This window comes from Ptychodera flava, chromosome 7 (assembly GCF_041260155.1).
Source record: "Ptychodera flava strain L36383 chromosome 7, AS_Pfla_20210202, whole genome shotgun sequence".
Classification (NCBI taxonomy): Eukaryota; Metazoa; Hemichordata; class Enteropneusta; family Ptychoderidae; genus Ptychodera; species Ptychodera flava.
This window is the reverse complement of record NC_091934.1, coordinates 46,611,502-46,630,950: the sequence shown is the minus strand read 5'-3', so window position 1 is coordinate 46,630,950 and position 19,449 is coordinate 46,611,502. Positions and strand designations below refer to the sequence as shown.

At 41.5% G+C, this 19,449-nt stretch overlaps 1 protein-coding gene across 3 annotated transcripts in view; it reads left to right on the top strand.

The window, feature by feature from the left end:
- The window catches only part of LOC139137716 (5'-3' exoribonuclease 1-like), a 107,252-nt gene that overhangs the window by 37,165 nt on the left and 50,638 nt on the right, over positions 1-19,449 (top strand). For all 3 annotated transcript variants that reach the window (XM_070705962.1, XM_070705961.1, XM_070705960.1), the window contains exons 21-25: positions 5,128-5,215; positions 5,893-6,006; positions 7,121-7,216; positions 14,373-14,482; positions 18,226-18,381. In XM_070705962.1, coding sequence (XP_070562063.1) covers positions 5,128-5,215; positions 5,893-6,006; positions 7,121-7,216; positions 14,373-14,482; positions 18,226-18,381 — 564 coding nt within the window. The remainder of the gene's footprint in view (positions 1-5,127; positions 5,216-5,892; positions 6,007-7,120; positions 7,217-14,372; positions 14,483-18,225; positions 18,382-19,449) is intronic.

Below are 19,449 nucleotides of genomic sequence, written 5' to 3'. Positions count from 1 at the left end.
AAAACACTCGCCCTCGTGAAGATGAACCCCGCACAGACTACATCCTTTGGACGTCTCAGACAGTCGTCCGCTCGCAGTGGTCTTACCCTCTCTGCTGCATACTTTACAGCATTTCTGCCGCCCCTCCAAACGGCTGACAACGTGCATCGGCTGATTTTGTGGATTGATGTACGAGGCAAGAGAAACGGTGGCCTCGACCTCTCTCACACTGGGCTGCGATCGCCCACAATAACCGCCAATGAGTTGTTTCCCGACACGCAGATGAAACATCTTATGGGTCAGCTTACTATCAGGGTGTACATGCTTGAAGCATATATATGCATTTACCAGGGCAACATCAATCAGGTAACATGCCAGATATGTCCACCATCTGTGGTTCTTGCGCCCAGTGTGAAAGTACTTGCGCTTCTGGTTGGCTCGGTCGACGCCTCCCATGTACCGGCGATAATTATACAGCGACAGAGGCACTTGTCGCCGCTCGTCTCCCTCCCCCACTGGCACGCACTCCAAGGGTGGATAGACCGTATTCAAGATCAGCACCTGAGCGTTACTATCCTGATAAGCAGTGAGTTAAGACGAGAGTCCGTTCTGGTCGTGGCTTTCATATCCCCAACAGACAGAGGAAGGCGCTTCCTCTTACCCGGCGGAATTAATTGAGGGGGCATGGTGCGACGATTACGGCGGTTTAAAACTCCCGACCATGTAGATCCCGGTCTCCATCAGCTCTCTAGCAGTAACGACCGTGCTAAACAGGCTATCACAGAATAGGCTGTGATTATATCCACAGAATGGCTGGACCAGCTCCATCGTAATTCTTTTCACCACACCTCGACCTCCTCCTGCGTCTCCCATCAGTCCGATCCCGATATTTCACACCTAGGTACGGTGCAAAGTTAGCGATGTATGCAGTGGTGGAGTCGCACAGCTGCCATATCTTGAAACCGTCTCGATCAGGCTTATGCGGTAATCTCTGCTTAAATTTAGAACGGCCCTTAAATCGCACCATGCCCTCGTCGATGGAGATCTCTCTACCCATCTTATAATTATTTACGCACCGGTCAACTATGGGCTCCATCCATGGATTGATTTTATACAGGGGATCCTCCTGACACCGACGTCGGCGGCGTGCCTCATCAGGATCACGACGTGGATCGTTCTCTGGGTCTGCCAGATGAAAGTATCGCATAAGCTGCTGAAAGCGACTGCGGGTAATCACAGTAGAAATACCCTGGTTTCTCAGAAAGGGATCGCTAGACCAATAATCCTCCACTGATGATTTACGGTCGATACCCATACAGACTAAGACGCCAATGAACGCCTGCACCTCTCGGTAGTCAGCGTTACGCCAGTATTTATCTATTTTCCTAGCGATATGTCGCTGGTGGAATTTGGCGTATTTATTAGTCTCGTCCTTGGCCAATCTGATCAGTGTAGCTGGAATAACTTAAAAAAGTAATCGAGCTCACGGGAGTGGCTGGGCAAGGTGAAAGTCGGTCCTCTCTCATGGTCAAAATCGGTCTCCTCAAATATATTAGCATCGGTAGTCTCCGACATACGCCAGACAGGAGGGGTGTCGTCCTCCGCCAACACAGCAGCAACGTCATCATCGTCGTCAGAGCTTGCCTCACCTACATACTGCCTGTCATAAAAGTCATCGTCCTCTGCCGCATCCTCGTCAACCTCCGAGTCGGACTCAGCGGTGATATCACCGTCGTCTGGGCGTCTGGGCCTGAACTCGCCCGTAGCGGCATCAAGGATCATATCTGGCTCAAAATCAGGTGGGCTATCCTGATAACGAACCCTCCGCACTATCTTTTTCGGCGGGGTCATCGCAGCACACGAAACTATGGCAGGAGCGGCTCGGCAGCCTCTGCTGATGACGAGGACTCAAGCTCTTTCGCACTGGGCACAGGAACCTCTCCTGACGCAGGATGAGGGCTCATAGTAGCAACAGGTGGTGTCTCTCCCGGAGCAGCCGGGGGAGAACCAATGGCATCAGCCGTCTCGTTACTCACTGTCTCACTAGCAGCAGCAGACGTAGTCTGTGCAGGTGAAGTATCTCCCACAAGAGCAGATGTAGTCTCTGCAGGTGAAGTAGTCTCTCCCGGAGCAGCCGGGTGAGAACCACTGGCGACCGGTGACCCGTCATCATCCTCATCGGCAGAACGATCGGTCTTACGTTTACGCTTACCACTGGGTTTTTCAGCCGGAGATGGCTTCGCCTTACGGGAGCGTTTCTTGCCCGACTTCTTAGAACGTTTACTAGGGACATCACAACGATCGCTACCACTACCGCCCGGAGACTCTGCATCTTTGAGCTTCAGTCGTCTGCTCGCCTTCAGAAAACTTTTGCGGTCCGTCAAGCTCATGTCTGGAACAGTGTCGACAGACTAGCAGGTCCCTCCCTTTTAAAGCCACAGGGAAACAAAGCCCTGGACATGATTGGACGCAGGGGTGTTAATATATGCAACCACCTGTTATTATAATGGACCTACGGCAATCAGTCCACCAACCGGCGCTGACATTCCTACCCGTCATGTAAATTGCCTGTCCGCACCATTTGATATGCTAATAATACTCATTTGCGATGCAAATCCCTCGAGCACTTAGCATAACATAGTCAATGTCATTAGCATCTCAACTTGACATTCCGTCCAGCTGGGTACGTGGCATGCGCACCTGCCACCCAAGGACGTTGGCCCAAGCCCATGTTTAGTACGGGTGGGAAACCCGTATCTTTAACCTCATGTCCCTTCTAAGTACGCCTGCGCAGGGCGTATTGTCATCCAAGTCGGTGACAAGCCAACCCGACAGATCGCCCATTAAGCAGTAATGGACTGGCCATCTCGTTCTTGTACGGCAACGAACAGTGCTTCAGCGGCTTGTTTAGGTCATAACCGTCGCCTGCCGAGCGGCTTACCCAACTAAGGCGGTCAAAGATGAAGGATGCCAAAATTGTCAACGGCTGTCTCGGCCTCGTCCGTTGGGCAAACATGGCTCCTTCAAATAACGTGGCCAGCACGTCTACGTCATCAGCGGTGATGACGACCCGTCATTGACGCCCGAGTGCGTAAAACTCGAATATACCGACAGGTACCTCTACCTGAGTCGGTCATACTACGGTATAAACCAAACACAGGTCTGCCAACTCCCGTTAGACTCGGCCGTTAGCCGAACTTCACAGGGACAACATAGGCGTAACAAGTCGGTGAACAACGGTTCACGCACCTAACCGCAGCCGCCAAGTCGGTGAACAATGGTATCAAATTTTGAGGCCATGTTCCTGAATGGCAAGGCTGAGGCGGTGTGTTTCGTTGCACGGCTTGAATGTCTAGAGCCAAGTGCAGCCGACAACGTCCGACATCTGAGTGGGTAGTCTTTTCGAGAAGGTAACAAGTCGGTTAAAAGCGGTGGTTACCCTTCACAAATGTCGCTCAAGTCCGTTCGGATCAGTTCCATGTCAGGGACTAATCAAGCCGAGTCCGTCAAATCCGTCCGCACTTCCCGTCAATCAGGACCAAGTCCGTGATTTTCGTCTCGCACCATTGGCAAAAAATTGCACCGCCAGCTGAGGCGGTCTTAGGCGGTTGCCTTAGAGAAAGCCGAGTCCGTCAAATCCGTCCGCACTTCCCGTCAATCAGGACCAAGTCCGTGATTTTCGTCTCGCACCATTGGCAAAAAATTGCACCGCCAGCTGAGGCGGTCTGAGGCGGTTGCCTTACAGATTAGCGTTGCCGAGACGGTCAATTTCGGCCGCAATCTATGTAGTGCCTCAGAGCCAAGTTAACCCAAACTCCGCTAGAATACGTCAACGTGCTAACCTGCCAAGTACGCTACTCGTCCCCCCAAAAAAACCAGTCCCCCACTGGGGTGGGGGACTGGCTGGGTAGCTTCCGCACCTTTCCTGTCGTTGGACTCTCTGTGAACCCATTTCGAGAGCAAACGCCGTTCCTCGCCCAAAACCTGTCCTCGAACGACCCCTAGCGCGAGCAAGGGTTTGCTACACGTAGTTCCGTCGACTAGGCAGGAAAGGGGGTACAAAAAGTAGCCCGATTTCCACCGCCTTGGCAGGATAACGGCCGTGGCTGCTCAGATTCTAGCTACACCGAATTTCAAGCGGATTTTCATTGACTTGGCAGGAAAAGGGTTAATGTACTTTCGGAGCTATGATTAAAAGTAATTAGAACACTGCACTTGATATCATAACTTGCTTGTTGTCCAACTGAGCTCTGATTGGCGGCAGATCGGTTATACTCTCTTGAAATTCAAGCATAATGACGCGGTCTCGATAACTTTACTTTTTTGTGAAACTACATGTAACTAATTTGTTACAAAATAATATAAAATTTGATCGACAACTGCCGCATGTTGTCCCCAAAATGTGCAAAATGTCCCCAAAATAAACGATAGTGGGATACTGTGTCCCTTGATTTAAAATTCCTGGCTACAACACTGGTTAAAGCATTCACACCTCTACTTCTGCCTGTTACTTAATGATCAGGATTATACTGTGGGCCATAATCAGCCTGAACAGCATTATCTTACGTTGTTTGTGGTAATACTATTTCAAACACATTTGTCACCGCATTTGTCTTTCTTGTTTTGCAGATACATATGTGGTGCTGGTGGTGTTATAACACTTGTCTTTCTTGTTTTGCAGATACATATGTGGTGCTGGTGGTGTTATAACACTTGTCTTTCTTGTTTTGCAGATACATATGTGGTGCTGGTGGTGTTATAACACTTGTCTTTCTTGTTTTGCAGATACATATGTGGTGCTGGTGGTGTTATAACACTTGTCTTTTCTGTTTTGCAGGTACATATGTGGTGCTGGTGGTGTTATAACACTTGTCTTTTCTGTTTTGCAGGTACATATGTGGTGCTGGTGGTGTTATAACACTTGTCTTTTCTGTTTTGCAGGTACATATGTGGTGCTGGTGGGTTATAACACTTGTCTTTCTTGTTTTGCAGATACATATGTGGTGCTGGTGGTGTTATAACACTTGTCTTTCTTGTTTTGCAGATACATATGTGGTGCTGGTGGTGTTATAACACTTGTCTTTCTTGTTTTGCAGATACATATGTGGTGCTGGTGGTGTTATAACACTTGTCTTTCTTGTTTTGCAGATACATATGTGGTGCTGGTGGTGTTATAACACTTGAAAAACAATGGGCTGTCCAGCCTGTTTCATTTGCATTACAAACAACAGTACAGGTGAGTGATGTGTTGTCATGGAAGTCAAACTTGTCACTGACAATGAGTGACATTGATGTGTTTTTACGGATGTCAAACTTGTCACTGACAATGAGTGACATTGATGTGTTTTTACGGATGTCAAACTTGTCTCTGACAATAAGTGACATTGATGTGTTTTCATGGAAGTCAAACTTGTCACTGACAATGAGTGATATTGATGTCACTGACAGGATGGTTAAAGTGCCAGTGGCAGTGACTTTTAAGGATTTTGTTTGATTACTTTTGTTTTAAATGTCAACTACAGTTTCTTGTTCCACTCCCCAAAGCATATTGAGGTATACAGTGCTGAACTTGTCAATTCAGCCTGTATGTGTGTAGACTGTATTGTTATTATTGACAAGTGAATTCTGGTCGTGACTGAAATTCAGATGTAAACAATAACAATGTATTTTACACATACAGCCGCTGTATTGACTAGGTAAGTAGGTGTTACAATATACTTAGGAGAGTAGAACAAAAACTTGTGATTAACCTTCAAAGCAAAAACAGAGAAAAACATTCATCACAAATATGGCTACTGTCCAGTTAACCATAAATATTCATGATGTACCAAAGAAATGCTAATTTCCATTGACTTTTCCAAGCAGATATTGCCACCTAGTCATGGCAAACAACCTTTCTTTTCTGTATTCCAGGATATTTCAGCATATGATCCATCCTACAAACAATTCAAAACACTGGAAGAACTCTTTCCTGCCAAGTCAGTTTGCTTTATGCTCGGGACACCTCAGTATGGCTGTATGGGGGAGGTAAGCATGGAGGTTTTACTTGCCTGTGAAAATTCCATCATCAGGAGCTGAAGAAAGGATAATGATAGATGTTTTTCCCCCTTTTTTAATGTAGAAAGGTCAAACCATGCAACAGAACGTAAGAGGTTTTTATGATACTTGGGGATACGATAGGTTAGAAGGGATTAAAGTGTCTGGACATATCTAAACTTTACCTATCACCCCACCCCCTTTAAGATAGATAGGTTCATCTGATGTACATCCAGTTACCCTTACATTACAGTGGTTTCCGTTGAACGTTGGAAATACAGGAACTAGATCTAGACATACTGTTTAAATAAAGGAGTTGTAACACAATCAGGTGTCATTATCAGTCAAAAACAAAGAAATCAACGCTGCCAAAGTGTGAACATTGTCTGGAAGGAGGTCACATGTAGTCAAGGCAACACCACACAGCCACAATCCAGTACGTTTGCTGTCCAAGACAAATTATTTGTCTGTGAGGACCTTGTGGAGGTGTTTTGACTACATCTGACCTCCTTCCTGACAGTGTTTCAGCTTTCGCAGAGTTGATTTCTTTTAAATCAATTGATATTACCATGAGACGATAGTTACACCTGACAGTGTTGGCAACTCCTTAATTTAGACAGTATGTCTAGTAACTGTATTGCCAACGGTTCAAAGCAAACCACTGTAAGATAAATAGGTCCATCTGACCTATTTTAAACAATTGGGATGTATCCAGTTCTTGTTGTAAAACGGTTTGACCTGTAAATTTTATTCAAGTGACAGAATATCTCTCCTAAATTTGACATGATCAGTAGCTGAAACATTTTGTTTTCAGTATACTTTTGGTGTGTTTTAATTTGTTTCTGGTTTGCATTACCAGAATGGGGCCATATCTAATACTTGAACGCTATGCTGATTGACATGTGTATGGCAAGAATACCATACATATTAAGTACAAATAGTCACTTTGCAGTAGAATTATGTTTATGTATTTTGACTCTTGACTCAAATTGTCACCAAAATAATCAAAATACTAAACGGAAAGAGCATTTGTTTCCATAAGTTGATCAGAAGACTGAAAGTTTGATATTTTAACACTTGGTGTAACAATTTGATTGTTTGACAGGTGATAGAAGTTGACAGGACGGGTCAAGCAAGAATTCGTGTTGCATTCAATACACCGATAGAACCAAGATTAGAACAGATAATATCACAGCAATGGGTAAGTTATTTTTATCGTTTGATACTGTTACGTGCAGAGAAAACGAACAAAAGGGTGAACCCAGCAGTTAACGTTTAAACAAAATTTATTACGAAAAAAAACTAATTGCTAAGTCAGGGATAGAGTACAAGCTTTAAAAGTGTACAGACTACTTATCTCAGCTGGGACGGCAAAGCTCCAGTCTCAGAGTTGTAACAGTCAGTTGGATGAATGAACAGTCCTTGCAGGCTTGCAGCTGCACAAAGTCCACAGTATAAATCCAGCGTTGGCAGTGAAGGTCTTGAAAAGTCTTGAGAATGACTACTGCTGGAGTTTAGTAACACACAAGAGACACGATCCCAAAAGTCTGACTGGAAGCTGAGCACGTCCCTTTTATAAAGGCATATTATAAGAACAATCTAGAACTTTTATTGACATGCTAATTACTGTTCTAAAATTATCTCTCTTACACAACTAATCAACTTTCCAGAACATTCCAAACATGACTAATTGAATTCAAGGTTGTGAGGTCATCAAGGGCAGTGACCTTGAGAATGTTCTAGACTAATTGAACTCAGGTCATGATGAGTGTGGGGGAAATGACCTACATGACACACCCCTCTTCAAAAAAGAAAATTTTTCAAAGAAAAATCTTTCTTTTACAAATGTAATCTTAAAGAGGATTTAAGTACTCAAATTTTGTTTTACTCTAAAGTAAAATTTCTTGAAAGTGAACAACAATAAACTCTAAATACGAGAGAGACAGTCTGCAATTAATTGTCTCTGCCTTTGATATGTCTAATGTCAAGATTAAACTCCTGTAAATTAAACTCCATCTTAGCAATCTCTGATTTTTGCCTTTAAATTTCTGTAGAAATACAAGAGGGTTGTGATCAATATAAACCACTATTGGCTGATTTGAAGAAGTAACATAAACTTCAAAATGCTGTAAAGCTAATATCAAAGATAAACACTCTTTTTCAATTGTAGAGTAGTTTCTCTGGGATTTGTTAAATTTGCGTGAAAAATAGCAAACAGGATGATCTACACCATGACTATCCTCTTGCAATAAAACAGCACCAGCAGCCGTATCACTAGCATCTACAGCTAATTTGAATGGCAAAGTGAAATCGGGTGCAGACAACACTGGGGCACTTTGCAGTATGGCTTTAAGTGTATCAAATGCCTGTTGGCATTGCTCTGACCAAACAAACTTTACTTTCTTTTTAAGTAAGTTAGTCAAAGGCTCAGTAATTGTGGAGAAATTTGGACAGAATTTTCTGTAGTAACCAGCCATACCGAGAAAGCGCATCAGTTGTCGTTTGCAGTTTGGTATGGGAAAACTTGAAATGGCACTGATTTGGCATCAACAGGTTTTACCTCACCCTGTCCTACAGTGTGTCCGAGGTAAGTAAGTCACCCTCGCCCAGCCAAACTCAGATTTGGCAAGGTTGACAGTCAACATTGCTTTACTCAGTCTCTCAAAGAACTTCCGCATGAGCTTGATGTGTTCCTCCCAGGTATCACTATACAGGACGACGTCGTCAACATAAGCTGCACATCCGTCTAGCCCGGATATGACGTCGTTGATCATCCGTTGGAACGTTGCCGAGGAGAGTTCTTCATTCCGAATGGCATCACCTTGTACTGGAACAATCCGTCTGGTGTAACAAAGGCGGATATTTCACGAGCACGATCCGTCAAAGGGACTTGCCAAAATCCCTTCAGTAGGTCAAATTTCGTCACATACTTGGCTTTTCCCACTCGGTCGATGCAGTCATCAATCCTCGGGATTGGGAAAGTGTCTGTCTTTGTTAAGGTGTTGACTTTCCTAAAGTCTGTGCACATACGATAACTGTGATCCGATTTGGGAACAAGTATGCACGGCGAACTCCAGTTACTTTTACTGGGTTCAATAAAGTCATTGTCCAGCAGGTATTTGACTTCTTCCTGGAGATATTTTGCTTTTGTTGGATTCAGTCTGTATGGATGTTGTTTTACAGGCTTACTGTCCCAACATCAACGTCGTGATAGATGACGTTTGTCCTCGTTGGAACATCTTGAAACAGGTGTTTATATTCGTGGAGCAGTTCTTTCACCTGTTGTTGTTGTTCTGGCTGGAGGTGTGCCAACTTTGTAGACTCCAGCTTCTCCAGGATTTCTGAGTTCTGAAGCTTGACCGAGCCCAGCTTTGAGTTTAGAGTATTTTCACTCAAGTCAGTTTCAGTATCACTATCTTCATAATGGTTTGAACTGACTGCACTGACAGGCTGAGTTATAGTAGGATTATCCCTATCCAAATATGGCTTAAGCATATTTATGTGACATAGCTGTTTTTGTTTTCGCCTGTCAGGTGTTATTATGATGTAATTTAAATCACTCAATTTCTTATCAATTAGGTATGGCCCAAAGTAACGAGCATGGAGTGGTTTGCCAGGAACCGGAAGTAGAACAAGAACTTTTTGACCTGGTTCAAACTTCCGTTTTGAGGTGTTTTTATCATATTTGGTTTTCATTGACTGCTGAGATGACTCAAGATTTTCTCTGGCTAATTCACATGCTTTAGAGAGTTTTGTACGAAAATCTGACACATATTGCAAAATATTCAGACAATCATCATCGTCTGATAGGAATTTCTCTTGACGAGCTTAAGTGGGCCACGGACTGTGTGTCCAAATACAAGCTCAAATGGGCTAAAACCAAGAGACTCTTGAATTGACTCTCTAACAGCAAAGAGCAGAAAATGAATTCCTTCATCCCACTGCTTCTCTGTGTCAAAACAGTAGGTCCTAATCATGTTTTTCAAAGTTTGATGAAATCGCTCAAGGGCACCCTGACTTTCTGGATGATAGGCGGATGACCTATACTGTTTAATGCCTAGCTGATCCATTACTTGTTGAAAAATTCCAGACATAAAGTTGGAGCCTTGATCGGACTGGACACATTTAGGGAGGCCAAATAAGTGAAAAATTTGACTAAAGCTTTCACTATAGTCTTTGTCTTTATATTTCTCAGTGGTATGGCTTCTGGGAACCGAGTTGATGTACACATTATTGTCAGCATGTACTCATTTCCTGATCTTGTTTTTGGTAGGGGCCCAACACAGTCTATTAGTATCCTACTAAATGGTTCTTGAAATGCAGGAATTGGCTGTAAAGGGGCCTTTGGAATGGTCTGATTTGGCTTTCCTACCATTTGACATGTGTGACAAGTTTTACAGAAATGTGCTACATCCTGCCTGAGATTAGGCCAATAAAAGTGACTGAGAATTTTATGATAAGTTTTCCTTACTCCCAAATGACCAGCCCAGGGCGTTTCATGGGCCAGGCGCAATATTTCAGCACGATAGGGCTTTGGAACCACAATTTGATGTTTTATAGCCCAGTCGTCATCAACCAAGACATCTGGAGGTCTCCATTTACGCATGAGAATACCAGATTTTGTAATAGGAAACAGAGCTATCTGAAGTTTTACCTTCATCATCTACCCTGTCAAACAAAGACAAAATATCTGGGTCTTTGTGTTGTTCTGCAATGAGATTTGATCTAGAAAATGTCTGACTTTGGTCAGCAGAAGTTTTACTGGAAGTTTTAAATCCACGAGGGATAACGGAATGATCCGTGTCAAACACCTGACTGAGAAAGGTGTCATTTAAGTCAACATCTGTGACATTATTTTGAGAGTATTTTGATTCTCGGAAGTTTTCTTTGACATGGCTCGAGTAATGGCACATGAAGGAAATAAATCGGGTATCTCTTGTTCAATTGGCTCTGGATCCTGATCTAAAGTAGGATTATCAGTCACAAGTGGATTAGTAATGACCTTGTCCCAGCAAGGTCGTTTCCAAGAAGAAGGTGAATCCCTTCAAAAGGCAAAAAAGGCCTAATACCTAAAGTCACAGGTCCAGAAACAAAGTCCGAAGACAAATAGACATTATGGAGAGGAACAGGAATGTAGTCATTACAATCTACCCCCTTAATAAGAACTTTAGAACCTGAAAATGACTTTTCAGAAAACGGCAGGGTATCTGCCAACAAAAGAGACTGGAAGCCCGGTATCTCTTAAAATTTTGACAGGGGTAGCGGAAGAAAAATCACTAGAAAGTGATATAAAACCATCATGAATAAATGGTTCGAAAATACCCATAATGCTATCTTGAGAAGAATTGACCTTGACCTCATTAATTGGGGATAAGAGGGGTTTAACCTCAGAAAATGTGTTGCACACATTATTAGACTCTAATTGAGTTGATGAAGAAATAAAGCCGGTGGGCTTAGATCCACTTTGACCACTTTGACCTTCACGTTTTCTTTTCAATTTGAAACACTCTGACATTAAATGGCCGTCTTTCTTACAATAATTACAAGAAAGTGTACCAAACTGTTTGTCAGAAGGAGATTGAGACTTGGGATCTGATGATGTGGGAGTGTTACTTGAACTCTGTGAACTGTTGTCATTTGATTTTCTACTGTCCTTTGAAAAATTCTTGGATGAAAAGGAGGAGTTAAATTTACCTGCATTGTTTCTGTATGAAAAGGACTGGATGGTTTGCTGAGAAATGAAGATTTGTGGGTCAACGAATAATCATCGGCCAAACGTGCAGCAACCTCCAATGTATCTGCCTTTTGTTCATTGATAAACGTCTTGATGTCACTCCGGATGCACCTTTTAAATTCCTCAATCAAAACAAGTTGTCGTAATTTGTCATAATTCTGACTGACCTTTTCAGAAGAACACCAGCGATCAAACAGTTGTTCTTTTGTTCGAGCAAATTCAACATAAGTTTGATCTTTCGCCTTCTCACAATCCCTAAATTTCTGACGGTAACGCTTCAGGCACCAACTCATAACCCTTGAGAATTAATTCCTTCACAGAATCATAATCTGAAGCCTGCTCTACTGACAACTGAATGTAAATTTCTCTGGCTTTACCCACCAAAGCACTCTGCAAAAGCATAGACCAGGACTCCTTAGGCCAATTCAGACTCTGAGCAATTTTCTCAAAATGGAGAAAATATTTGTCAACATCCTTTTCTTGGAAAGGGGGAACTAACCTGAAATGCTTAGTGATGTCAAACTTGTCTGAAGGGAAGAATTTTCCTGACTGTCCAAGCTCTAAACGTTTTATTTCTACCTGTAATCGCTGTTCTTCTAATCGCAATTCTTTTTCTCTTTGTCTTTCTTCCATTTCTAATCTTTCCTGCCTTTCTTTTTCTTTCTGTCTTTCTTCCATTTGCAATTCTTTTTCTTTCATTTCCTTTTCTAATTCCAATTTCTTAATCTCCAAATCTGCCTGTATTTCTAATTCTAATTTTTTGAGTTCGAAGGAGGACTCAGGCTCATAATCTTTTAAGGCAGACTCCTCAAAATGGCCTAAATTAACTAAATGTTTTGCAATCTTGGAACTGTATTTCCGCTTGCGCATAGATCTTTTGACATCTACTTTAAGGAAATTGGCCAGTGCTATGAGGTTGTCTTTTCTGAGGGAATTAAATGTGTCCTGATCAAGGTCATCCATAAATTCGTCTGGCTTGAATTCCGCCATGATTGAATTTTGCTGAGTTCACAGTATACAGTAGTTTTGAAAAGGCAGACAAAATGTTGTCACAACGGCTCAAAATATTCGTATCCCGGACAAGCCCCCAATTTGTTACGTGCAGAGAAAACGAACAAAAGGGTGAACTCAGCAGTTAACGTTTAAACAAAATTTATTACGAAAAAAAACTAATTGCTAAGTCAGGGATAGAGTACAAGCTTTAAAAGTGTACAGACTACTTATCTCAGCTGGGACGGCAAAGCTCCAGTCTCAGAGTTGTAACAGTCAGTTGGATGAATGAACAGTCCTTGCAGGCTTGCAGCTGCACAAAGTCCACAGTATAAATCCAGCGTTGGCAGTGAAGGTCTTGAAAAGTCTTGAGAATGACTACTGCTGGAGTTTAGTAACACACAAGAGACACGATCCCAAAAGTCTGACTGGAAGCTGAGCACGTCCCTTTTATAAAGGCATATTATAAGAACAATCTAGAACTTTTATTGACATGCTAATTACTGTTCTAAAATTATCTCTCTTACACAACTAATCAACTTTCCAGAACATTCCAAACATGACTAATTGAATTCAAGGTTGTGAGGTCATCAAGGGCAGTGACCTTGAGAATGTTCTAGACTAATTGAACTCAGGTCATGATGAGTGTGGGGGAAATGACCTACATAACAATACATTGTTTCACAGCAAAGGGTAAGTTGTAGATATCCTTTGATACATTGTGTCACAGCACTGGGTAAATTGTAGCTATCCTTTGATACATTGTATCACAGCAATGAATAAGTTATAGTTGTCCTTTGATACATTGTATCACAGCAATGGGTATGTTGTAGTCATCCATTGATACACTGTATCACAGCAATGGGTAAGTTGTAGCTATCCTTTGATACATTGTATCACAGCAATGAATACGTTGTAGCTATCCTTTGATACATTGTATCACAGCAATGAATACGTTGTAGCTATCCTTTGATACACTGTATCACAGCAATGGGTAAGTTGTAGTCATCCTTTGATACATTGTGTCACAGCACTGGGTATGTTGTAGCTATCCTTTGATACATTGTTTCAGTCACTGGGCAGTGCAATGGGTAAGTTGTAGTTATCCTTTGATACATTATTTCAATCACTGGACAGTGTTCCTCACATTATTGTGACTCTGTGTACAGCATTTTGAGGAAAGCATTGCCCTGAAATTGACACCCATGTTGCTAAATTTGACTTACTATCAATATAGTATCCCATGTAGTTTTATATCCATAAATGGGTACACACACTGTGTATTCTGTCTTCCCCAGCTGTCTGCCAGTGATAATTTGCATCCTATATAAAAATGTTTGCCTGTTGTGACTGAGGCTCACCTACAGTACTAGACTGTTGTATTTTAAGATAAGGTATAGCTCTTTGTTTGAGAAATGTGCATTTTCTACACTCTTTGCAAATTTCTTTCCCCACTTTCTAAATTGAAATCAAGTCTCCCACTTTCTAAATTGAAGTTAAGTCTGTTTTATATTCAACTCTATATATTTGTTTACAAGAGAATGATGGATGAGTTTACAGATGCAATTCTATGTGGTGGTAATCTCTGTTAAAATCACAGTATTACAAGTATGTCATCCACTTTTATTTTCAGAAATATGAGGTCAAGTATCTCCCTGGACACATATTAGGAAGAAAGCTTGGAATATCAAGCCATTTGGTGTCAAGGATTACTGGAATGTTCTTTGTTTTCAAGGGATGTAGGTAAGGATTGGAGTGAAAGTGAATGACCATTGGAATGTTCTAAGTTTTCAAGGGATGTAGGTAAGGTTGGACTGATAGTGAGTGACCATTGGAATGTTCTAAGTTTTCAAGGGATGTAGGTAAGGTTGGACTGATAGTGAGTGACCATTGGAATGTTCTAAGTTTCAGGGATGTAGGTATGGTTGGACTGATAGTGAATGACCATTGGAATGTTCTAAGTTTTCAAGGGATGTAGGTAATGTTGGACTGATAGTGAATGACCATTGGAATGTTCTAAGTTTTCAAGGGATGTAGGTAATGTTGGACTGATAGTGAATGACCATTGGAATGTTCTAAGTTTTCAAGGGATGCAGGTAAGGATTGGAGTGAAAGTGAATGACCATTGGAATGTTCTAAGTTTTCAAGGGATGTAGTTAAGGTTGGACTGATAGTGAGTGACCATTGGAATGTTCTAAGTTTCAAGGGATGTAGTTAAGGTTGGACTGATAGTGAGTGACCATTGGAATGTTCTAAGTTTCAAGGGATGTAGTTAAGGTTGGACTGATAGTGAATGACCATTGGAATGTTCTAAGTTTTCAAGGGATGTAGGTGAGGTTGGACTGATAGTGAGTGACCATTGGAATGTTCTAAGTTTCAAGGGATGTATGATGGTTGGACTGATAGTGAGTGACCATTGGAATGTTCTAAGTTTTCAAGGGATGTAGGTAAGGTTGGACTGATAGTGAGTGACCATTGGAATGTTCTAAGTTTTCAAGGGATGTAGTTAAGGTTGGACTGATAGTGAGTGACCATTGAATGTTCTAAGTTTTCAAGGGATGTAGTTAAGGTTGGACTGATAGTGAGTGACCATTGGAATGTTCTAAGTTTCAAGGGATGCAGGTAATGTTGGACTGATAGTGAGTGACCATTGGAATGTTCTAAGTTTCAAGGGATGCAGGTAATGTTGGACTGATAGTGAGTGACCATTGGAATGTTCTAAGTTTTCAAGGGATGTAGGTATGGTTGGACTGATAGTGAGTGACCATTGGAATGTTCTAAGTTTCAAGGGATGTAGGTAAGGTTGGACTGATAGTGAGTGACCATTGGAATGTTCTAAGTTTTCAAGGGATGTAGGTAAGGTTGGACTGATAGTGAGTGACCATTGGAATGTTCTAAGTTTTCAAGGGATGTAGGTAAGGTTGGACTGATAGTGAGTGACCATTGGAATGTTCTAAGTTTTCAAGGGATGTAGGTAAGGTTGGACTGATAGTGAGTGACCATTGGAATGTTCTAAGTTTTCAAGGGATGTAGGTAAGGTTGGACTGATAGTGAGTGACCATTGGAATGTTCTAAGTTTTCAAGGGATGTAGGTAAGGTTGGACTGATAGTGAGTGACCATTGGAATGTTCTAAGTTTTCAAGGGATGTAGGTGAGGTTGGACTGATAGTGAGTGACCATTGGAATGTTCTAAGTTTTCAAGGGATGTAGGTAAGGTTGGACTGATAGCGAGTGACCATTGGAATGTTCTAAGTTTTCAAGGGATGTAGGTAAGGTTGGACTGATAGTGAGTGACCATTGGAATGTTCTAAGTTTTCAAGGGATGTAGGTAAGGTTGGACTGATAGCGAGTGACCATTGGAATGTTCTAAGTTTTCAAAGGATGTAGGTGAGGTTGGACTGATAGTGAGTGACCATTGGAATGTTCTAAGTTTTCAAGGGATGTAGGTAAGGTTGGACTGATAGTGAGTGACCATTGGAATGTTCTAAGTTTCAAGGGATGTAGGTAATGTTGGACTGATAGTGAATGACCATTGGAATGTTCTAAGTTTTCAAGGGATGTAGGTAAGGTTGGACTGATAGCGAGTGACCATTGGAATGTTCTAAGTTTTCAAAGGATGTAGGTGAGGTTGGACTGATAGTGAGTGACCATTGGAATGTTCTAAGTTTCAAGGGATGTAGGTAATGTTGGACTGATAGCGAGTGACCATTGGAATGTTCTAAGTTTCAAGGGATGTAGGTAAGGTTGGACTGATAGTTAATGACCATTGGAATGTTCTAAGTTTCAAGGGATGTAGGTAATGTTGGACTGATAGCGAGTGACCATTGGAATGTTCTAAGTTTCAAGGGATGTAGGTAATGTTGGACTGATAGTTAATGACCATTGGAATGTTCTAAGTTTCAAGGGATGTAGGTATGGTTGGACTGATAGTGAGTGACCATTGGAATGTTCTAAGTTTTCAAGGGATGTAGGTAAGGTTGGACTGATAGTGAGTGACCATTGGAATGTTCTAAGTTTTCAAGGGATGTAGGTAAGGTTGGACTGATAGTGAGTGACCATTGGAATGTTCTAAGTTTTCAAGGGATGTAGGTAAGGTTGGACTGATAGTGAATGACCATTGAATGTTCTAAGTTTTAAGGGATGTAGGTAATGTTGGACTGATAGTGAGTGACCATTGGAATGTTCTAAGTTTTCAAGGGATGTAGGTAAGGTTGGACTGATAGTGAATATGGAAGAAGGTAGACAGATAATGTGAATGGATTGACTGAAGAATGTAATAGGAGACAGAATTCTCATTCTCTGAAAGTAGTCATAGGAGACAGCTGTGTCAGATAGGTACAGTATCTTACAGCTGTGTCAGATAGGTACAATATCTTACAGCTGTGTCAGACAGGTACAATATCTTACAGCTGTGTCAGACAGGTACAATATCTTACAGCTGTGTCAGATAGGAACAGTATCTTTCAGCTGTGTCAGATAGGAACAGTATCTTACAGCTGTGTCAGATAGGTACAATATCTTACAGCTGTGTCAGACAGGTACAATATCTTACAGCTGTGTCAGATAGGAACAGTATCTTTCAGCTGTGTCAGATATGAACAGTATCTTACAGCTGTGTCAGATAGGAACAGTATCTTTCAGCTGTGTCAGATAGGAACAGTATCTTTCAGCTGTGTCAGATAGGAACAGTATCTTACAGCTGTGTCAGATAGGAACAGTATCTTTCAGCTGTGTCAGATAGGAACAGTATCTTTCAGCTGTGTCAGATAGGTACAATATCTTACAGCTGTGTCAGATAGGTACAATATCTTACAGCTGTGTCAGACAGGTACAGTATCTTACAGCTGTGTCAGATAGGTACAGTATCTTACAGCTGTGTCAGATAGGAACAATATCTTACAGCTGTGTCATATAGGAACAGTATCTTACAGCTGTGTCAGATAGGAACAGTATCTTACAGCTGTGTCAGATAGGAACAGTATCTTTCAGCTGTGTCAGATAGGTACAATATCTTACAGCTGTGTCAGATAGGTACAGTATCTTACAGCTGTGTCAGACAGGTACAGTATCTTACAGCTGTGTCAGATAGGTACAATATCTTACAGCTGTGTCAGATAGGTACAGTATCTTACAGCTGTGTCAGACAGGTACAATATCTTACAGCTGTGTCAGATAGGTACAATATCTTACAGCTGTGTCAGACAGGTACAATATCTTACAGCTGTGTCAGATAGGTACAATATCTTGACAACAAGAGGCACATTATGATAAAAAATTTTTTTTATTAGAATCAGGAGTAGACGATGTAACAGGTGACTTGATGATGTACAAAACTGAACTACCAAAAGAATAATAGAAGATGATTCAAATCACTACTTTCAACAAAATCCATGCCAACACAGTCTAGCATGCAACAATACCAATATTATTGCAATATTTAAGTGAAGTACATTGAACTAAAGTGTCGCATGATTATCTTTCACCAGGGCTGAGGGTGGCGCAAATAAAATAAACATTGGTCTTAATCTGAAATTTAACAAGAAGAACAAAGAGGTGCCAGGGTTTACAAAGAAGAATGAAGAAGACAATTTATGGCTTTACTCATATCAGACTCTAGATCTGATCGCAGAGTACATTTCAAAGTAAGTCTGAAATGGATAATATTATGTGAACAAAATGAACAGAATCAAAGGAGGATCGGTTAAGACAGACATATTGTGATACAGCCATGGTACCAGTGCATTGAGTGTATTAGTGTCTGTTTTCATTCCTTTCGAGAAATTCATTAACCCAGCCAAAGTCTGCTCTGCAGTATTAAACACATTGTTTTCAATTACACCATCAAAACTCTTACTGGACCAAGTCGTGCAGGAATCCTGTGGATCTCCTTTAATACAAGATTTCAGTGATAAGTTTGAAGATGGCCACATATGTATTAGAAATCCTATGATAATCCTATGGAATGATTTTCGCTTCCTTTGTCATTCCATAGGACAGCTAGCAGACATACATGTACTTATAAGGGTTAAAACAAAGGAATTTAAGCTTTTGACTTTCAAATTTTCATATGATTATGTTTGTTCTATGGCAACGATTGCCCTGTACAGAGTCAAATTGAGATAAGCAATGTTACTGATAGACAACTGTACGAAATAATCAATAAGACCAATGGTGGTACTGGTAGCCAGAACTCAGATCTTTATAAGCTGCTCCTATGTTTGGTTTTCTCCACATTTAAATGTCCATTTGTATGAAAATGTTTTATTTTGTGTGATTTTTAGTATATGAATAAATTGCTCAAACCCTTTTAGGCCTGACTTTCTGGTAACTTACCAGAGCTACCCCTATATATAGGGGTTTAGGCCTGGAAGGGTTAAAACCTCCTTGTGGAGAACCCTGATATCATTTGCATAGTCCAGTTTCATTGACTTAGTGCTGTAAATGGTGTACAAGTAAGTATATTGTAATCTGTGACACATTTCTGCTACAATACCACACTATTTAAACAAGACTTTACTCAGTCACTGTGCCTTACAACTATGCCTGTCTATCCTAGCTGTGCTCAGAATTCATTGTGGGGACAAACTTCATCACTGCAACTTTAAGTTTATGGTTAACCTTGGTCAATGTGAATATTCTGACTACAGCACATGCCATATATAATACTGAAAGAAGTACCCCAATTAATACTGAAATCAACCCAGTCATAC